Source organism: Pleurodeles waltl, chromosome 9 (assembly GCF_031143425.1).
Source record: "Pleurodeles waltl isolate 20211129_DDA chromosome 9, aPleWal1.hap1.20221129, whole genome shotgun sequence".
NCBI classification, from domain to species: Eukaryota; Metazoa; Chordata; class Amphibia; order Caudata; family Salamandridae; genus Pleurodeles; species Pleurodeles waltl.
Genome location: NC_090448.1, coordinates 1,189,759,635 through 1,189,776,661, shown reverse-complemented (window position 1 = coordinate 1,189,776,661; position 17,027 = coordinate 1,189,759,635). Strand labels below are relative to the sequence as shown.

The 17,027-nt window shown below is 49.1% G+C and overlaps 1 protein-coding gene across 2 annotated transcripts in view; it reads left to right on the top strand.

The window, feature by feature from the left end:
• Positions 1-17,027, top strand: part of LOC138260535 (glutamate carboxypeptidase 2-like) — a 350,295-nt gene that overhangs the window by 184,555 nt on the left and 148,713 nt on the right. For both annotated transcript variants that reach the window (XM_069209149.1, XM_069209150.1), the window contains exon 8: positions 11,509-11,594. In XM_069209149.1, coding sequence (XP_069065250.1) covers positions 11,509-11,594 — 86 coding nt within the window. The remainder of the gene's footprint in view (positions 1-11,508; positions 11,595-17,027) is intronic.

Below are 17,027 nucleotides of genomic sequence, written 5' to 3'. Positions count from 1 at the left end.
CAGTAGCCGTCTAACGCCTCTAACACCTTCATCAGTAACTGTCTAACAACTTTATCAGTAGCCGTCTAACACCTCCATCAGTAGCCGTCTAACGCCTCCATCAGTAGCCGTCTAACGCCTCCATCAGTAGCCGTTTTATGCCTCCATCAGTAGCTGTCTTACGCCTCCATCAGTAGCCATCTAACTTCTCCATTAGTAGCTGTCTAACGCCTCCATCAATAGCCATGTAATGCCTCCATCAGCAGACGTCTAACGCCTTCACCAGTAGCCGTCTAACGCCTTCACCAGTAGCCATCTAACGCCTTCACCAGTAGCCGTCTAACGGCTCCATCAGTAGCCGCCTAGCGCCTTCATCAGTAGCCCTCTAACACCTTCATCAGTAGCAATTTAACACCTTCATCAGTAGCGTCTAACTCCTCCATCAGTAGCGTCTAACACCTCCATCAGTAGCGTCTAACACCTCCATCAGTAGCCGTCTAACACCTCCATCAGTAGCCGTCTAACACCTCCATCAGTAGCCGTCTAACACCTCCATCAGTAGCCGTCTAACACCTCCATCAGTAGCCGTCTAACACCTCCATCAGTAGCTGTCTAACGCCTTCATCAGTAGCCATCTAACGCCTTCATCAGTAGCCGTCTAACGCATTCCTCATTAGCCGTCTAACTCCTCCATCAGTAGCCGCCTAACGCTTCCATCAGTAGCCATCCAAACCCATCCTTCAGTAGCCGTCTAACACCTCCATCAGTAGCCGTCTAATGCCTCCATTAGTAGCCGTCTAACAACTTTATCTGTAGCTGTCTTACACCTCCATCAGTAGCTGTCTAACGCCTCCATCAGTAGCCATCTAACGCCTCCATCAGTAGCCGTCTAACAGCTTTCTCAGTAGCTGTCGAACGTCTCCATCAGTAGCCCTATAACACCTTCATCAGTAGCTGTCTAACGCCACCATCAGTAGCGGTTTAACGCCCCCATCAGTAGCTGTCTAACACCTCCATCAGTAGCCGTCTAACACCTTCATCAGTAGTTGTCTCATCAGTAGCCATCTAACACCTTCATCAGTAGCCGTCTAACTCCTCCATTTAACACCTTCATCAGTACCCGTCTAACACCTTCATCAGTACCCGTCTAACGCCTCCATCAGTAGCCATCTAACTCCTCCATCTAACACCTTCAGCAGTAGTCGTCTAACGCCTTAATCAGTAACCATCTAACACCTTCATCAGTAGCTGTCTAACTCCTCCTCCATCAGAAGCAGTCTAACACCTCCATCAGTAGCCATCTAACTCCTCCATCAGTAGCAGTCTATCACCTTCAACAGTAGCTGTCTAACACCTTCATCATTAGCCGTCTAACACCTTCATCAGTAGCCGTCTAACACCTTCATCAGTAGCTGTCTAACAACGTTATCAGTAGCCGTCTAACACCTCCATCAGTAGCCGTCTAACGCCTCCATCAGTAGCCGTCTAACACCTCTATCAGTAGACGTCTAACGCCTCCATCAGTTGCCATCTAACGCCCCCATCAGTAGCCGTCTTATTCCTCCATCAGTAGCTGTTTTATGCCTCCATCAGTAGCCGTCTGAGAGCTTTATCTGTAGCTGTCTTACAACTCCATTAGTAGCCGTCTAACGCCTCCATCAGTAGCCATCTAACGCCTCCATCAGTAGCCGTCTAACACCTTCATCAGTAGCTGTCTAACGCCCCCATCAGTAGCTGTCTAACACCTCCATCAGTAGCCGTCTAACACCTTCATCAGTAGCTGTCTCATCAGTAGCCGTCTAACGCCTTCATCAGTAGCCGTCTAAAGCATTCCTCATTAGCCGTCTAACTCCTCCATCAGTAGCCGCCTAACGCTTCCATCAGTAGCCATCCAAACACCTCCATCAGTAGCCGTCTAATGCCTCCATTAGTAGCCGTCTAACAGCTTTATCTGTAGCTGTCTTACACCTCCATCAGTAGCCGTCTAACGCCTCCATCAGTAGCCATCTAACGCCTCCATCAGTAGCCGTCTAACAGCTTTCTCAGTAGCTGTCGAACGTCTCCATCAGTAGCCTTCTAACACCTTCATCAGTAGCTGTTTAACGCCCCCATCAGTAGCTGTTTAACGCCCCCATCAGTAGCTGTCTAACACCTCCATCAGTAGCCGTCTAGCACCTTCATCAGTAGCCGTCTCATCAGTAGCCGTCTAACACCGTCATCAGTAGCCATCTAACTCCTCCATCTAACACCTTCATCAGTAGTCGTCTAACGCCTTAATCAGTAACCATCTAACACCTTCATCAGTAGCCATCTAACTCCTCCATCAGTAGCCGTCTATCACCTTGATCAGTAGCTGTCTAACACCTTTATCATTAGCCGTCTAACACCTTCATCAGCAGCCGTCTAACACATTCATCAGTAGCTGTCTAACAACTTTATCAGTAGCCATCTAACACCTCCATCAGTAGCCGTCTAACACCTCTATCAGTAGCCGTCTAACGCCTCCATCAGTTGCCGTCTAGCGCCTCCATCAGTAGCCGTCTTATTCCTCCATCAGTAGCTGTCTTATGCCTCCATCAGTAGCCCTCTAAGAGCTTTATCTGTAGCTGTCTTACAACTCCATTAGTAGCCGTCTAACGCCTCCATCAGTAGCCATCTAACGCCTCCATCAGTAGCTGTCTAACAGCTTTATCAGTAGCTGTCTAACGTCTCCATCAGTAGCCCTCTAACACCTTTATCAGTAGCTGTCTAACACCTTCATCAGTAGCTGTCTAACACCCCCATCATTAGCTGTCTAACACCACCATCAGTAGCCGTCTAACACCTTCATCAGTAGCCGTCTCATCAATAGCCGTCTAACACCTTCATCAGTAGCCGTCTAACTCCTCCATTTAACACCTTCATCAGTAACCGTCTAATGCCTCTATCAGTAGCCATCTAACTCCTCCATCTAACACCTTCATCAGTAGTCGTCTAACGCCTTAATCAGTAACCGTCTAACACCTTCATCAGTAGCCGTCTAACGTCTCCATCAGTAGCCATCTAACTCCTCCACCAGTAGCCGTCTATCACCTTCATCATTAGCCGTCTAACACCTTCATCAGTAGCCGTCTAACACCTTCATCAGTAGCCGTCTAACACCTTCATCAGTAGCCGTCTAACGCCTTCATCAGTAGCCGTCTAACGCCTCTAACACCTTCATCAGTAGCTGTCTAACAACTTTATCAGTAGCCGTCTAACGCCTCCATCAGTAGCCGTCTAATGCCTTCTCAGTTGCCGTCTAACAGCTTTATCAGTAGCTGTCTAACGCCTCCATCAGTAGCCCTCTAACAACTTCATCAGTAGCCATTTAACGCCTTCATCAGTAGCCGTCTAACACCTCCATCAGTAGCCGTCTAACGCCTTCATCAGTAGCCGTCTAACACCTCCATCAGTGGCCCTCTAACACCTCCATCAGTGGCCCTCTAACACCTCCATCAGTAGCCGTCTGACACCTCCATCAGTAGCCATCTAACACCTCCATCAGTAGCCGTCTATTGCCTTCATGGAGTAGCTGTCAGGAAGGTGTCCCTTGCGGCACAAATGATCCTGCCTACAATGCAGACACCCTAGCACCATGGTGGCTGCGTTGGTGCTAGGCAGGTAAAAAGGCGCCAGCACAAGGGGGTAGTACAGAAATGCACTCCATTCCCAGTGGCGTAACAAAGGTCCCCGTAGCCCCCTGGGGCTGGGAGGCCCCCGAGGTCCAAAGGGCCCCCTCAGCACAGTACCCTGGCCTAAGAGCTCCTGAGTGAGTTGAGAGGGGGCCTTCCATGTTCTTAACAACTGGCCCCCTCAAGTTTTCTTACGCCACTGCATATTTTGTAAAATACGGTGAATTTCTGCCCTTTTCCTGTGGTGCAGGGCAGCGCTGCAAGGTCACTTGTTGCGCCACCATTTATGTAGTATGCCCCTATGTCTTCATCCAGGGAGATTTTGATGCTTCGTTTAGCTGCCCTAGCAAGCACCTGTGTCTTCATTGATACATTCACTCATTCATGAAAGGAGGACACATTCTTTTCAACCCAGTACTTAGAAATCAAGAACTTTGCAAATAACAATAAACAAACCATAATCTAACATTTTGATCTGGATATGTGGCAGCACCTTCACGCCTCATGGTGGTAAATTTGGAGGCCACTAATTGGTCTCGTCCGCACAAGGTGGGTCACCACCGTTATCATTATGAATAATCTTCCAGACCTGCAGGGGATACTAATGTGTGTGAGTAAGCAGGTCTGCACCCCACTCCTACCACAGCTTCTCATCTAGGGGGTTGACTTTCATCCGTATCTTGTACCCCACTGCGTGTACTCTCCCCTGGGATTGGGGAACAGTTCAAAAACACAAATGTGCTTGAAGAAAGTCATCAACTGATGAAACAGGATCAAGGAAGGTTCCTTCCTGTCGCGCTTCCTTTGGGACTCAAGACGTTTAAAAAGCAGTACCGCTCTAGATAGAACCAACCAGCTGCACCCCGCTTCTCATAGTGTGGCGGAAAACCCACCATTCAAGACCGCTTCGAAAGGTGGGGTCTCTCTGGGACCCATTTAATGTGGAGTTCCCAATACTTACACTCTTCAGCCTAAACCTGGCAGATGACTCAAAGGATTTCAGGCCTACGCCTTCAAAAAATTGAGCATCTCCAAATGTAACTACAAAGCCTGATACACTGTATCAGTAGCATTAAATGCTATGGGCTATTTATGAGCCGATTGCGCCAACATTGCGCCACGTTCTGTGATACAACAGCAAAGCAAACCTTGAACACATATCTACGAGGCCACGCAGACACCTCACACGACTTTGAATCCCTTCATAGATATGGAGTAAGGCAAGTCCCAGGTGCCCCTTCCCCCACAAAACCAATCCTGCATGCAGGACAGGTGCAAGGCTGCCGGCGTTGGAGCTAGGCTGTCACAGTGGCACCAGCGCAGGGGACAGGAGAGCAATGCAGTGTGCTGCACGGATACGGTGCATTCCTGCCCTTTCCCTCTGTCACGGGGACGCACAGGATGGGGACTTGCTGCTCTGCCCTGCATCAAAAGCCCATAAATAGTGGCCCATGTTGTTGAGTAGAGTCACCTGCCCCAGATGAAGCTGACTCAAATCTCTCTGCCTTATTAATATGGGATGCAAAGTATTATATCTGGATTATATCTGGATATCCAGGCGTCTGTTGTCCACAGCTCTCACAGTTGCCCTAATCCACCTTGTGAAAAACATTAGCCACAGTGTGCAATGTCCGCAGAAACGTCGTTGGCTTGAGTGGTTCTTTTGCGGGATGTCCCTTTGGTGCGATTGTGTTTTCCTACCGGTGATAATAGAACAACTCTGGAGTCCTCCGATCTCTCCCTGTGTTTGGAGGGAGGCCTGCTGCATCTACCTCTTCAAATTTAGGACCATCTGCTTTTCATTCTTGTTGGCTTGGGCTGTGTGGGACACTCTGTACATCGTTTCCTCTTGGGAATCTTGCAAGCTCTGCTTAATAATTCCTTTTCCGATCCACAGCATTCTCTTGGCATTAGCGGCATGGATCTTGTCTCCTTGTGCAGGGCTTTTAGGGCTTCCATTTTGTCATCTGAACTTGGTTGATGCAGGCCGGCTGGAGATCCTCTGCTACTGCAGGGTCGGCCTCTGCTTCAGAATCCTATGTCCATCTTAAGTGTTCTGATGTTCATTGCACCTATTTTTACTAGATTCTGCCCTCTTCCACCAGTCCTCCTGCAGTTATGGGCTTGATTACGACTTACTCTCCGGCCTTTCAGATGTTGTACTTGTGAGAGGAGGCCTCTTTTTGCATGGTTAGCCCCACTTTTTGCCTGATATTGACGTGTTCTAGAAGTTTGTAGTGCCCAGGGGCCCTCCTAACCAGGTTCCCTGGGCCAGAGCTCTTTCCCTAAAACTGTTGTGATGCTTGGCACAATTGGTTATACTTTTAAATACCCCTGTAAGTCCCTAGTAAATGGGTACCCCTGTACCGAGGGCACCAGATATAAAGAGTAGACCCCTGGGGGCAGCAGCACTGATTGTGCCACCCCCAAGGGCCCTGCACCCAGATGCACTCAGTATTGCCATTGCAGGCTGAGTGTACTGGGGCAACCCTAAAAGGATAAACACGACATGGAACACTCTCTGTGTGCCTTGTCCACCATACACTGCACATGTTATGGGTAAGCCACCCCACTAGCAGGCCTCTCAGCCCTAAGGCGGGTGCACCATACTGTATGTGAGGGCATAACTGGATGAGCAATATGTCCCCACTGTGTCCTTGCCACACCTAAGACATAGTGAGTGAACAGAGCAGCCATTTTAATGTATGTACTGGGCACTGGTCAAACACGAGTTCCCCAGCTACATAATGGCCACTCTGAACCCTGGGTTGTTTGGTATCAAACTACTCAGAATGTTAAATCCAAACTGATACCAGTATTGGATTTAACCTTAAATGTACCCAGGGCTACCTTAGAGGTGACCCCTGCTAAAGCTAACCCTAACTGGCAGAGTTGCTGGCTGGTTCCATCCAGCTGCCACTCCAGACAGCCAATATACAAACCTGGGGGAGAGCCCTGGCTCTCTGGTTTGTAACACAATGCCCTTCCTGGGTGGGAGCTAACACCCCCTCCCTCAGGAATGTGCAACACCCTGGCAGTGAGCCACAAAGGGCTATAGCCCCTCAAATGTGACCCCCAAGCCTGCTGCTGGCAGCAGCGGGCTTCCCCCTGGCAAGCCCCCACTTTTGGCAGGAGCAAAGGCGGGAAACCAGACAAAGGGTAGGAGGAGTGACCTCACTGAGCATACACCACCCCTAAGGGCTTGCATGCAAAGTGGGACCCCTGATTCAGTTTTCTCCATCTTGGAATGGAGAGAAACAGCTAATGAGGTTTAGGGAAGTGACCCTTCCCACAGGAAGTGGTCAATATAATGGGTGTAGCCACCCAAGGGTAAGCACCCCTTTGGACACCACCAGGTTCCCCCTAAAACGCCCACTAAATTCAGTATTTAGTGGGCTCCCCTAGACCAAGGTTCTAGATTCGAAAAAGATTCCAAGAAGACAAGAAAACCAGCACCAGAGAAACTGCCAGGACGAGAACTGAGGACCTGCTGCACCAGAAGAGACGCCAAGACCCCTGCTTGCTGCACCAGAGTCCCGACAGTCGTGACAGCGGAGGAGCTGAACACTGGACCGACCCCAAGAAACCCAGGGGACCTCCAGGCTTCAAGGATCACCCCAGATCTCCCTCCTGAGTGGAGGCACCACTCATGAAAAGCAAGTAAATTGCAAAAGAACAAGAAACCAGCGAAGGACACTTCACTGAATTGCCGATATCTCCGCGACCGGAAGTCACAGCTGGACCAACAACACAGAGACAATAGTCCGGAAGTGACCCCCAACTGCACCAAGTTTGGTGGCACTGCAACCCCCAGCCAAGATAAAGCAATACCCTGGGTCCTGGTCAGCCGACGACGGACCTGGAGAAAACCAGCTCCCCCAGAGCTAACAAACGATCAGGCGGAAGCCCCAGTTGAGGGACTTCAGGGACACCCCGGACCTCCAACCAGAGTGTGCCCAGTGTCCTGCAAGTGACCCCCAAAGAGACTTACCTCCAGCTCCAGTGGACTCCGTGGCGCACAGCCTCCAAGACCTTGCATTGCGGTTTCTGCTGTGTGCCCCGGGTCCCCAACCCCTTGTGACCTCGACAGCCAAAGGGGACCCCGAGGCACCACTGTGAGTTTGCAAACCAGCTCCTTTTTCAAGTGGCCCATCCAGGTGGCCCTGTGCCTGTGCCAAGAACTTTGCCAACGCTGCTCCCATTGGAACCGGGAGCTGCCCGCAGCTCTCCACCTGGCACAAGGTGCCCACTGACCCCTGCGACCATCCTGCAAAAGAAGAGACAAGTAACTCAACCATACGATTTTTAATGCATTTTTAAAAGTGCCCGCCTATTGATTTCAATGGTGCGTAATTACGCACGGAAAGACTAACTTTGTTAAAACTTTAAAAAGTCATAACAAGAAAAGTACTTAACCTAGTCGAATGAATTTGGTCCTAAAATCCTATAAAAGTCTGAAGTATTTTTATAAATTCTGGTCTTGAGTTATTCATTGAATGTGTGTGGTGCATGATTGGATTTGTGAGAACAGCAAATACTTAGAATATCTCCTGGATTAGCCTAACTGCTCGACCAGCTACCTTTAAGTATTAGGCGCTCTGATTTTCACCCCTGAAAACTAACATGTGGTTGTTCCGACCCTCTGCATAGTGTACTTGGTTTTGTACATTACATAGAGGGCCAGCCTCCAACAGTACTCTTAGTGGATTTCTTCTTTCCCTAAAGGAAGCAACACATGCATGTTCTTTTTTCTTTTTCTGCTGCATGAGGTGGCCATGTGACATGCAGTGCATTGTCTCATTGGGTGGTTTGTTTGCTGGATTTTCGGTGGGTGTGATGTGGTAGCATCACTCTCTTTGTGTTTGTCTGTGGTTTGATTTCTGCTTTTTAGAAATGGCCCTTTCTGCAAGGTCATCCCCAGACGTCTTGCTTTTCTACTCCTATTTTTCTGATCCTCTTTTTGTTGACTTTGGGACTCTGAGCACTTTACCACTGCTAATCAGTGCTAAAGTGCAGGTGCTCTGTCCCCTAAAAGTTGGTATAATTGGGTTACACCTGGTTGGCTTATTCATTGTACATGTAAGTCCCTTGTAAAGTGGTATACAATATACCCAGGGCCTGTAAATTAAATGTTACTAGCGGGCCTGCAGTGCTGATTGTGTCACCCACAGAAGTACCCTTTCAAACCTGTCTCAGGCCTGCCACCACAGGGCCTGCATGCACACTATACTGCCACATTGACTTGGCATACTTGCCAAGGCCTAAACTCCCTTTTTACTACACCTAGGTCATCCCTAAGGTAGGTCCTAGATAGCCCTATGGCTATGGGCAGGGTGTTGTCATAGGAGGGACATGTACTTTTAGGTGTTATATGTCCTAGTAGTGACAAACAACCTGTTGCATGTTTTTGCTGCTGCAAGGGTTGCTTCTTTCGTAGGTTAGCACTGGGAATTCCCTTACATATTTTTAAGTGGTAATTTCTGATCTGTGAGGAGTGGTGGGGGCATGTTTGGTATGCTTGGAATGGTATTGAGAAATCCTGTTTACTGCTGTAGTTGGATTTTGCATTGCTATGTTAGAAATGCCACTTTTAGAAAGTGGGATTTCTCTGTGCTTTGCAGCCTGACTCCAATCCACGTCTAGAGCTGATTGGCAGCTACATTTTGTGCATACTTTCCCGACAGCCACAACACAGGAGGGGCTAGGTGTGACAGGAGAGGCATCTGCATCCATCCACATACTAATAGTCTTCCTGGGCTGGGAGAAAAGGAGGAGGGGCACACTTACACTTGTATAGGCTGTGTCCTGGCTTAACACAAAAGGCTGATTTAACCCTACTGATATCTGGAGCCAGACCTGGGTTGAAAGGGTTTTGGGCTTCAATTGAAAGAGTTTCTTTGAAGTCACCCCCTGAACAAAGGCATTTTTGAGCTTAAGCAGCTGGGCCCATGTTTTAGAGCACTTCTGGAATGGAGACTAAACCTCTGTCAGAGGGACTGCTGAGCTGCACAAAGGACTTATCTGGGCTGCTTTTCTGTTGTCCTACTTCCTGCTGTCTGCTGGGTGGCATCAAAGACTCACTGAATTGCTTTTTTGCTTGTTGCCCTGCTGCCAGATGCTCCCTGACTTTGGTTTCCCTAGCACTGCTGGTGCTGCCAGGAGGAACTGCCCATGGGACTACTTGCGTTGTCAGCCAGCTTGCCTGTGGGAGAAAATGCCACTCTGCTCAAGGAAACCCTTGTACTGGCCTGCTGCATAACTGCCCTGCTTTGTGCCCAAGTATTCTCGAAGGGGCCCCAGCGCAGGGTGGGCGCTGTTTTCTGTCCCTTGTCTGCTTAAACCAGTGTTCTGGGGAGCGCTCTATGTTGCTCATTTCACTTTTTAATCCCTCGCTGCCTCATGAGCACTTTCTTGTTTGCCGTAACCTGTGGTCCGGGGACACCTGGGGGTCCGCAAAGCCTCCTCATGGGGTTCGCGACTACTTAGAAAATTAAATAATATTAACAGGTTAGGTCCCCTGCTTTCAGTAATGAGGCAGTGGGGGGTCCCCGGGATCCTGTAATGACACAGTGGGGGTCCACAGAAGTGGAAAGGTTGGGAACCACTGCCCTAGCGCACAGAGAGTGCTGTAAGTGGCTTTCTTGCAGAGCACGTGGCGAGCTCATTAGGATCTACAAGCACTTTTCTTCTGAGTATGTCATCATGTGGTGAGTGCTGTATATTCCACTTCCCCAGGGTGTAGAGCAGTGAAGCCCTTGTCATCTGCAGGACAGCCCCCCGAGGGGACCGCGATGGACAACCCGGTGGGGAGCGTTGCCATCCTGAAGCATTCTTTCGCGGCTACATCTACGTGGCCCGGTCTCCCTCGCTGGCTGCCCCCTGGCATGGCCCTCACGAGGAGGCTCGGAGGGCAGGGCTGGCCCTCTGAGGAGCAGAGTGAGTGGTTCCCCAGGGAGGCAGGGACCACTCTGTTGAAACCCGCCCTCACCAGGAGTACAGCGGGTGAGTTGGTCCCAGAGGAGCCCTTCCCCATCCTGCGCTCTGTTTCCAAGAAGGCCCGGTGGCCCTGGGGAGGTACGGGCGATTGCCTACACCTGTGCCGGGGCAGGCACCTGCTATCCCCACCCCTCGCCATCACTAATTCTGGGGTAGAGCGGCCGCATCCCTTTTGTTACCCTGACGACGACGAGGACAGAGCAGGTCCTTGCTGCATGACTACCGCAACCTTGCCTTTCCCTACATTGGCTCATCGGTTCAGTTCGACCTCGTACAAGGAGGGGTAGCAGTACAGGTGCCCTGTACTCCGTTGTGTCCCCTAAAAAATTTGTGATCACAGTAGCTCTCTCTCCCTCCACCGGAATAACAAGTGCACTTCAAGTGATAACTGTGTGTGTTTATCCCGTAGCTAACAGCATCTCCAGGGGAGTACTGACTTGTTACCTGCACCTGGGAGGGATAGTGTGCACTGTATTAATGTCTGATGTCAGTGCTGGTCTGGTGATAGAGATGTATAATACAGCAACATATTTTGATAGAATCTTGTACGGAGTCTCTTCTGTGGTGTATTCATTATGTCCCTGGTGTGTGTGTGTGTGTGTGTTGCACAAACGCTTTACACATGACCTCTGAGGATAAGACCAACTGGTCTGGGCCATCTACCAGCGGGTGAGCACAGGTTATCTTTGGTGTGTAACTTACTCGCCCTGACTAGAGTGGTGGGTTGTGCCTGGCTTAGGTGCATACCCTAGCCACCCACAAACTCCATTTCTAACTCCTCTCATTAGGAGTTGATAATTACATCTAGTACCTCTGACATCATCACTCAAGGCGCTTGCGCTACCTGAGCTCACCTTCTTTGCCTTCTCTTCCACTGCAGCAAAATCAGACTCTACGTCCAGACCTACAACGTGAGGAAGCAGATCAAGAATGTGATTGGCTACATCCGGGGCATGCATGAGCCAGGTGAGGCCCGCGCTGCTTCAGTGAAGGCTTCATGCTGAATGGGGAGGAAGTGGGCAATAAATCAAACCCTTGACACTGTGACCTTTAAAATCCACCCAGTGGCACATTGCCACCATCGTCACGGCCGGCCATTGCCCCTGTCTGCTTGCTACCACATGCGCTGTCCGCTGCGTGAAACATTCCCCAATCCTAAAATTATCTAAGACATGATGAACCACTCGTCCTCCAAACCCAGTGCCACCATAGCCAGTCGCTTCACTCCTCACCCTGTCTGCAAGATCAGCAGATCCCTCGGTTTCATCACTCTCTCTGACAGGATCAGCAGATCCCTCTGTCCCTCCCTGGATCAGGAGGTCTCCGTGTCCGCCACCCTCCCTGCCAGCATCTGCGGTTCCTCCTGCCCCTCACTGTCCCAGACTAAATGGACAGTCCCTCTACCCTCACACCTTTGCTGCCTGGATCATGTTCTGTCCCGGATAGTTAATCCCTGTCCCTTCATCCTGTCCCTACCTCTGTCCCATGATCCATCCCTCACCCCCTTATTTGTGAGATCCTATCGTGCACAGTTTCTTTTTTAATGTACAATGTTTTACACACACCCTTCCCAACACTGTGTCCACCCATAGAAGTAAAAAATAGTAATCAAGACATTACCTTCGGAAACACCTTTTCTGGTTTAGACTTTATCTAACTGCAGATTTCTCACTTTGTGATTTTCCCCAGGCACCAAAGTGGATTTGGAAACATTTGTTAGCAATTCCCTTATGCATCTGCAGGTGGCATCCTTTGGCTGCATGCTAGTTCCGTCCCGACCCGGATGTGATATTGGAGCCCCATATAGGTGCCACCCCCAAGCATAGGCATCAGATTCTTTTTGATCACTGGGCAGTCAGATGCAGAGTCACTGAAATCAGAATATGGCACAGTGCTGATTTTCAAATCTGGGATCTTATTCTTGGACGGAGTGAGAACATTACACAGAATGAGGAGGATGGGAGGGTTGGTGGAGAATCTGCAGTCAGACAGTCTCTAGTAGGAAAGGCGTTACCGAAGCTAAGCAACTTGTTCTACTGATAGAAACTCCTAACTGCAGATTCTTCACCATGTGAATAGATACCAAAGCATTACCTCCCTAATGTTGTGGGTGGGTGGAATGTATAAATCTGTGAAGGGACGCTGATGTAGTTGCCTTGCAATTGTAGAGAACTGGTGCACCGCATGCTAGAACAGTCATGGCAGCCTTCGCTCTGGTGGAATGAGCATGCAATCATTCTGGAGTTTTGCCAGCCCATAGCAAATCTAAATTAAATAACACATTCATTTGGGAGATGGTTCTCTTTTGCACCACTTTGTGTTTTTTTGCTCCAGAGAAACCAAGCAATAGCTAGTAATCTTTCTGGTACTCTCTGGCCCTGTCATTGTGAAGAAACTAAAGGCCCTCTTAGGGTCCACGCAGTGCAGCCTTTCCTCTTTCATGGTGAGAAGGGCGTGCATAAAAAGTTGGCAAAATTATGAACTGCCCTACATGGAAGGGCGTGACTAGTTTTGTAGGAATCCTGCTTCTGCCCGGAAGGACCAGTTTGTTTGGGAAGAATGAAGTGTATGGTTGAGCCATAGATGATGATTAAAGTTTGCGGAGTCTGCAGGCAGATGTAATGGTGATAGGAATGCTGCCCTCATGGTTTGAAGAAAGGAAGCACAACTGTGTATTTGCTCTTAGGAAGTGTTCATCAGGAGAGTGGGGACCAAATTAGGGTCCCATTGCGGCATGGTAAAGGTGTTAGAGGGAACAGGTCTATCAGCGCCTTCAAAAAACACATCACAACTTGTGCCTTGAAGAGGAATGGCTGAGCTGGCAAACATAAGACCGAAAGGGCTGAAAGCTTAACCTTAACAGTTGGCACAGCCTTGCTGGGCTAAAGAAATACAAAGCATTAGTACATCAGACAACTGTACATTTAAGGGTTCGATGTTGTGACAGGAACACCAGACAACGGTCGGAGGCTGGCCTCTTTGTAGTGTGCAAAGCTAGGCACACAGTGCAGAGGGTCCAGGCAACCACACGTTGGTTTACAGGAATTAAAAGTAGATCACCTAATGCTCTAATTCTTAAGGTAGCTTGGTCGAGCGGTTATGCCAATCTTGGAGAAATGCAAAGCATTTGTTGTACACATGGTATCAATGTTGCAACTCACAAACTCAAAAGAATAACTCGAGACCAATTTATAAAAATACTTCAGATTTGTAAATAATTTTTAAGACCAAGAGTATCAAAATTGGTTAAGTAATTTTTGAACTATAAATGGAAATAGACCTTTTGTGCGTAATTACGCACCATAAGAATCAATGGTGGATCAACTTTAAAAATACACATAAAATCGTACAGTTTGTTTACCAAGTTCTTCTTTTGTAGGTTGGTTGAGTGCCAGCTGGAGAGGTTTGGGTGGCTCCGGGTTCCGGCAGGAGCAGCGGGAGAAGGTCTCTGGAGCTGGTCCAGGGCCACTGCAGGGGACCACTTGTAAAAGCACTACTCAGGTGAGTTTAAAGTTGGATTTATGGGGTCCCCTTGGAGTCTCAAGGCCGCAAGTGGTGGGGGACCCTAGGGACACAGCAGGTTCTTTGGTGCAGAGCACAGGGCGGCCGATGCAGAGCGGAACGGTGAGCCAGGAGCTGTGCACAAGGATGCCCTCTGGAGCAAGGAGGTAAGTTGGTTCAAGGGTCATTTGCAGGACAACAGGGGCAGTCTGGCAGGAGGACTGGGGTATTCCTGAAGTCCCTGGACTGGAGCTTCCTCTTGTTCTGGTTGAAGCCCCAGGTGGGCTGTTTTACTCAGCGTTTGACGTTAGCTGACCAATACCTAGGGTATTGGTACAGTTTGCCTGCTAGGGATCACAGTGCCACAAAACATGGCACACTGGCAGGGCTTCTCCTCGCCGAGGTACAGTATCTGGTTCAGGAGATAGGGGCTAGTCAGTGAAGTGACCCTCACTAGTTTGTTGGTTTCTTGCAGTTGCAGAGTGGTACCTATATTCTGGAGGGAGGTCTTGGGTGAATTACAAAGTCTGGAGGTCCTCTGGGGTTTTTGCAAAGCTGTCCAATTGTCCAGCAGTTCCTCAGCAGAGCTTGTCGGGTCCTGAGTGTAGCAGGCAGGATTTGTCCCCTTTTCTTGGGTGCAGCAGGTCCACAGTTCTCGTGGTTCAGATCGTCTTGGTGCTAGTCTTCTTTTGTTCATTGAATCTGATTTCCTGGTCTAAGGATGCCCCCTAAATACTGTATTTAGTGGGAGTTTTAGGGGGAACCTGGTAGTGGCCAATGGGTCATCTACCTTTGGGTCCCTACAGCCACTAAAGGGACCACTTCCTGTAGGAAGGGTCACTTCATTATTCCTGATTGGCTATTTTCATTCCATCCAAGATGGAGGAAAACGAAATGGGGTTCTTACCTCGCAGGCAACACCTTAGGGGAAGTGCATGCCAGGTGAGGCCACTCCTCCTACCCTTTGTTTGAGTTTCCTGCTGTGGCTCTTGACAAAAGTTGGGGTTTGCACATGAGTTATCATCTGCTGCTAGCAGCAGGCCTGGGGGTCGAGTTTCAAAGGCGGTTAGCCCTTTGAAGCTTGCCGCAGGGCAGTGTAGATTCCTGAGGGAGGGGGTGTTGACACCTCCATCCAGGAAGGACTTTGTCCTTCAAACCAGAGAGACAGATCTCTTCCCCAAGGTTTGTAGATTGGCTGTGTGGAGGTGGCAGGCTGGATAGACCCAGTCAGCAAACATGCCAGGGTAGTTAGCTTTTGCAGGGGCACCTCCAAGGTGACCTCAGGTACCTTTTATAATAAATTCTAACACTGACACCAGTGTGGATTTATCATTCTGAGTTGATTCATACCAAACAACCCAGGTTTCAGCGTGGCCATCATGTAGCTGAGAAACTCGTACTCACCAGTGTCCAGCACATGCATTTTAAAATGGTTTCTCTGTTCACTCACTATGTCCCAGGTTTGGCAAGGACACAGTAAGGACATATTGCTCATTCAGCTATGCTCTCCCATACAATATAGTGCACTCTCCCGTAGGGCTGAAAGGCCTGCCAGAGGGGTGTCTTACCTCTATGGTATGCAGTGTGGAGTGGACAGGGCACATAGGCAGTGTGCCATGTCGAGTTTGAATTTTAGGATTGCAACAGGACACTCAGCCTACCATGGCAGGGCTGGATGCATGGCCCGAGAGGGTGGCACAATCAGTGCTGCTGCTCTTAGAGGCCTACTGTTAGAAATGGGGTCTCTGGTTGGCAGTCAGTTTGCACTTTGACCAAGCAGGGACCCTCACTCCAGTCAGGGCAGTGGAGATACTCACTTAAGATAACCCCTGCTCACCCCCTTGGTAGCAAGCAGCCAGGCTTATCTCAAAGGCAATGTGTAAAGTATTTTTACCAACACACACAGTAATACAGTGAAAACACTACAAAATGGACACCACAACAGTTTAGGAAAATAGCCAATATTTATCTAAATTAAACAAGACCAAAATGACAATAATCCAACATACACAAGTAAAGTCATAAAGTTTTAAATTAAAAAGAGTCTTACTCCATAGAAAACAATGGATGCATTGATGTTAGACAAAGTACCTGATTTGCATCAAAAATAAAGCCATACGGGCGAGCATGTGTCGGAAAAGTTAGCTATGCATCGATTCCTTACTTGCAAGTGAGGCCGTGCATAATTTCTTCTCCAGTGGGATAGGCAATGTGTCGTTTTTCTCTCCCGCAGGAGAGAAATGTGTTGATTTCTGGATGGGCAGGTTCACGTCGATTTTGACACCCAGCGATAATGCATGTGAAATCCGGTCGCATGATGACGAGGAACCACGCTGTGTGGGGTTTGCGTCGTTTTCAGCATCCACAAATGGGTTTTGCATCATTTCTCCAGCGATGATGCAGGTGATGCATTGATTTCCCAGCCGCAATGCAGGTGTTGTGTCGTTTTTACAGCCGCGTTGCCGGTGATGTGTAGAAATTTTCCCCACACGGCTCCTGTGTGTGGATTTTACGCTTGATTCTGCCAACTTTACCTCTCAAGGGCCCATGGAGTGGATAGGGCACCACTTGGCAGGGTATGAGGCTCAGCAGGGAGTCCACGTGCTGGTAGAGGAAGTCTTTGATGGCTCTGAGACATCAAAACAGGAGGGAAGCTCAGTCCAAGCCCTTGGAGATACTTCACAAGCAGGAATATACCACAAAGTCCAGTCTTTGTCCTCTTTCAGGCAGAAGCAGCAACGACAGGCCAACCCAGCAAAGACCAGTCACAGGCAAAGGTGCAGTACTCCTTCTTCTTGGCAGAGGTTCCTCTTGAATCTAGAAGTAATCTAAAAATCTGTGGTTTTGGGTCCACTACTTATACCCCTTTCTGCCTTTAAGGTTGGTAAACTTCAAAGG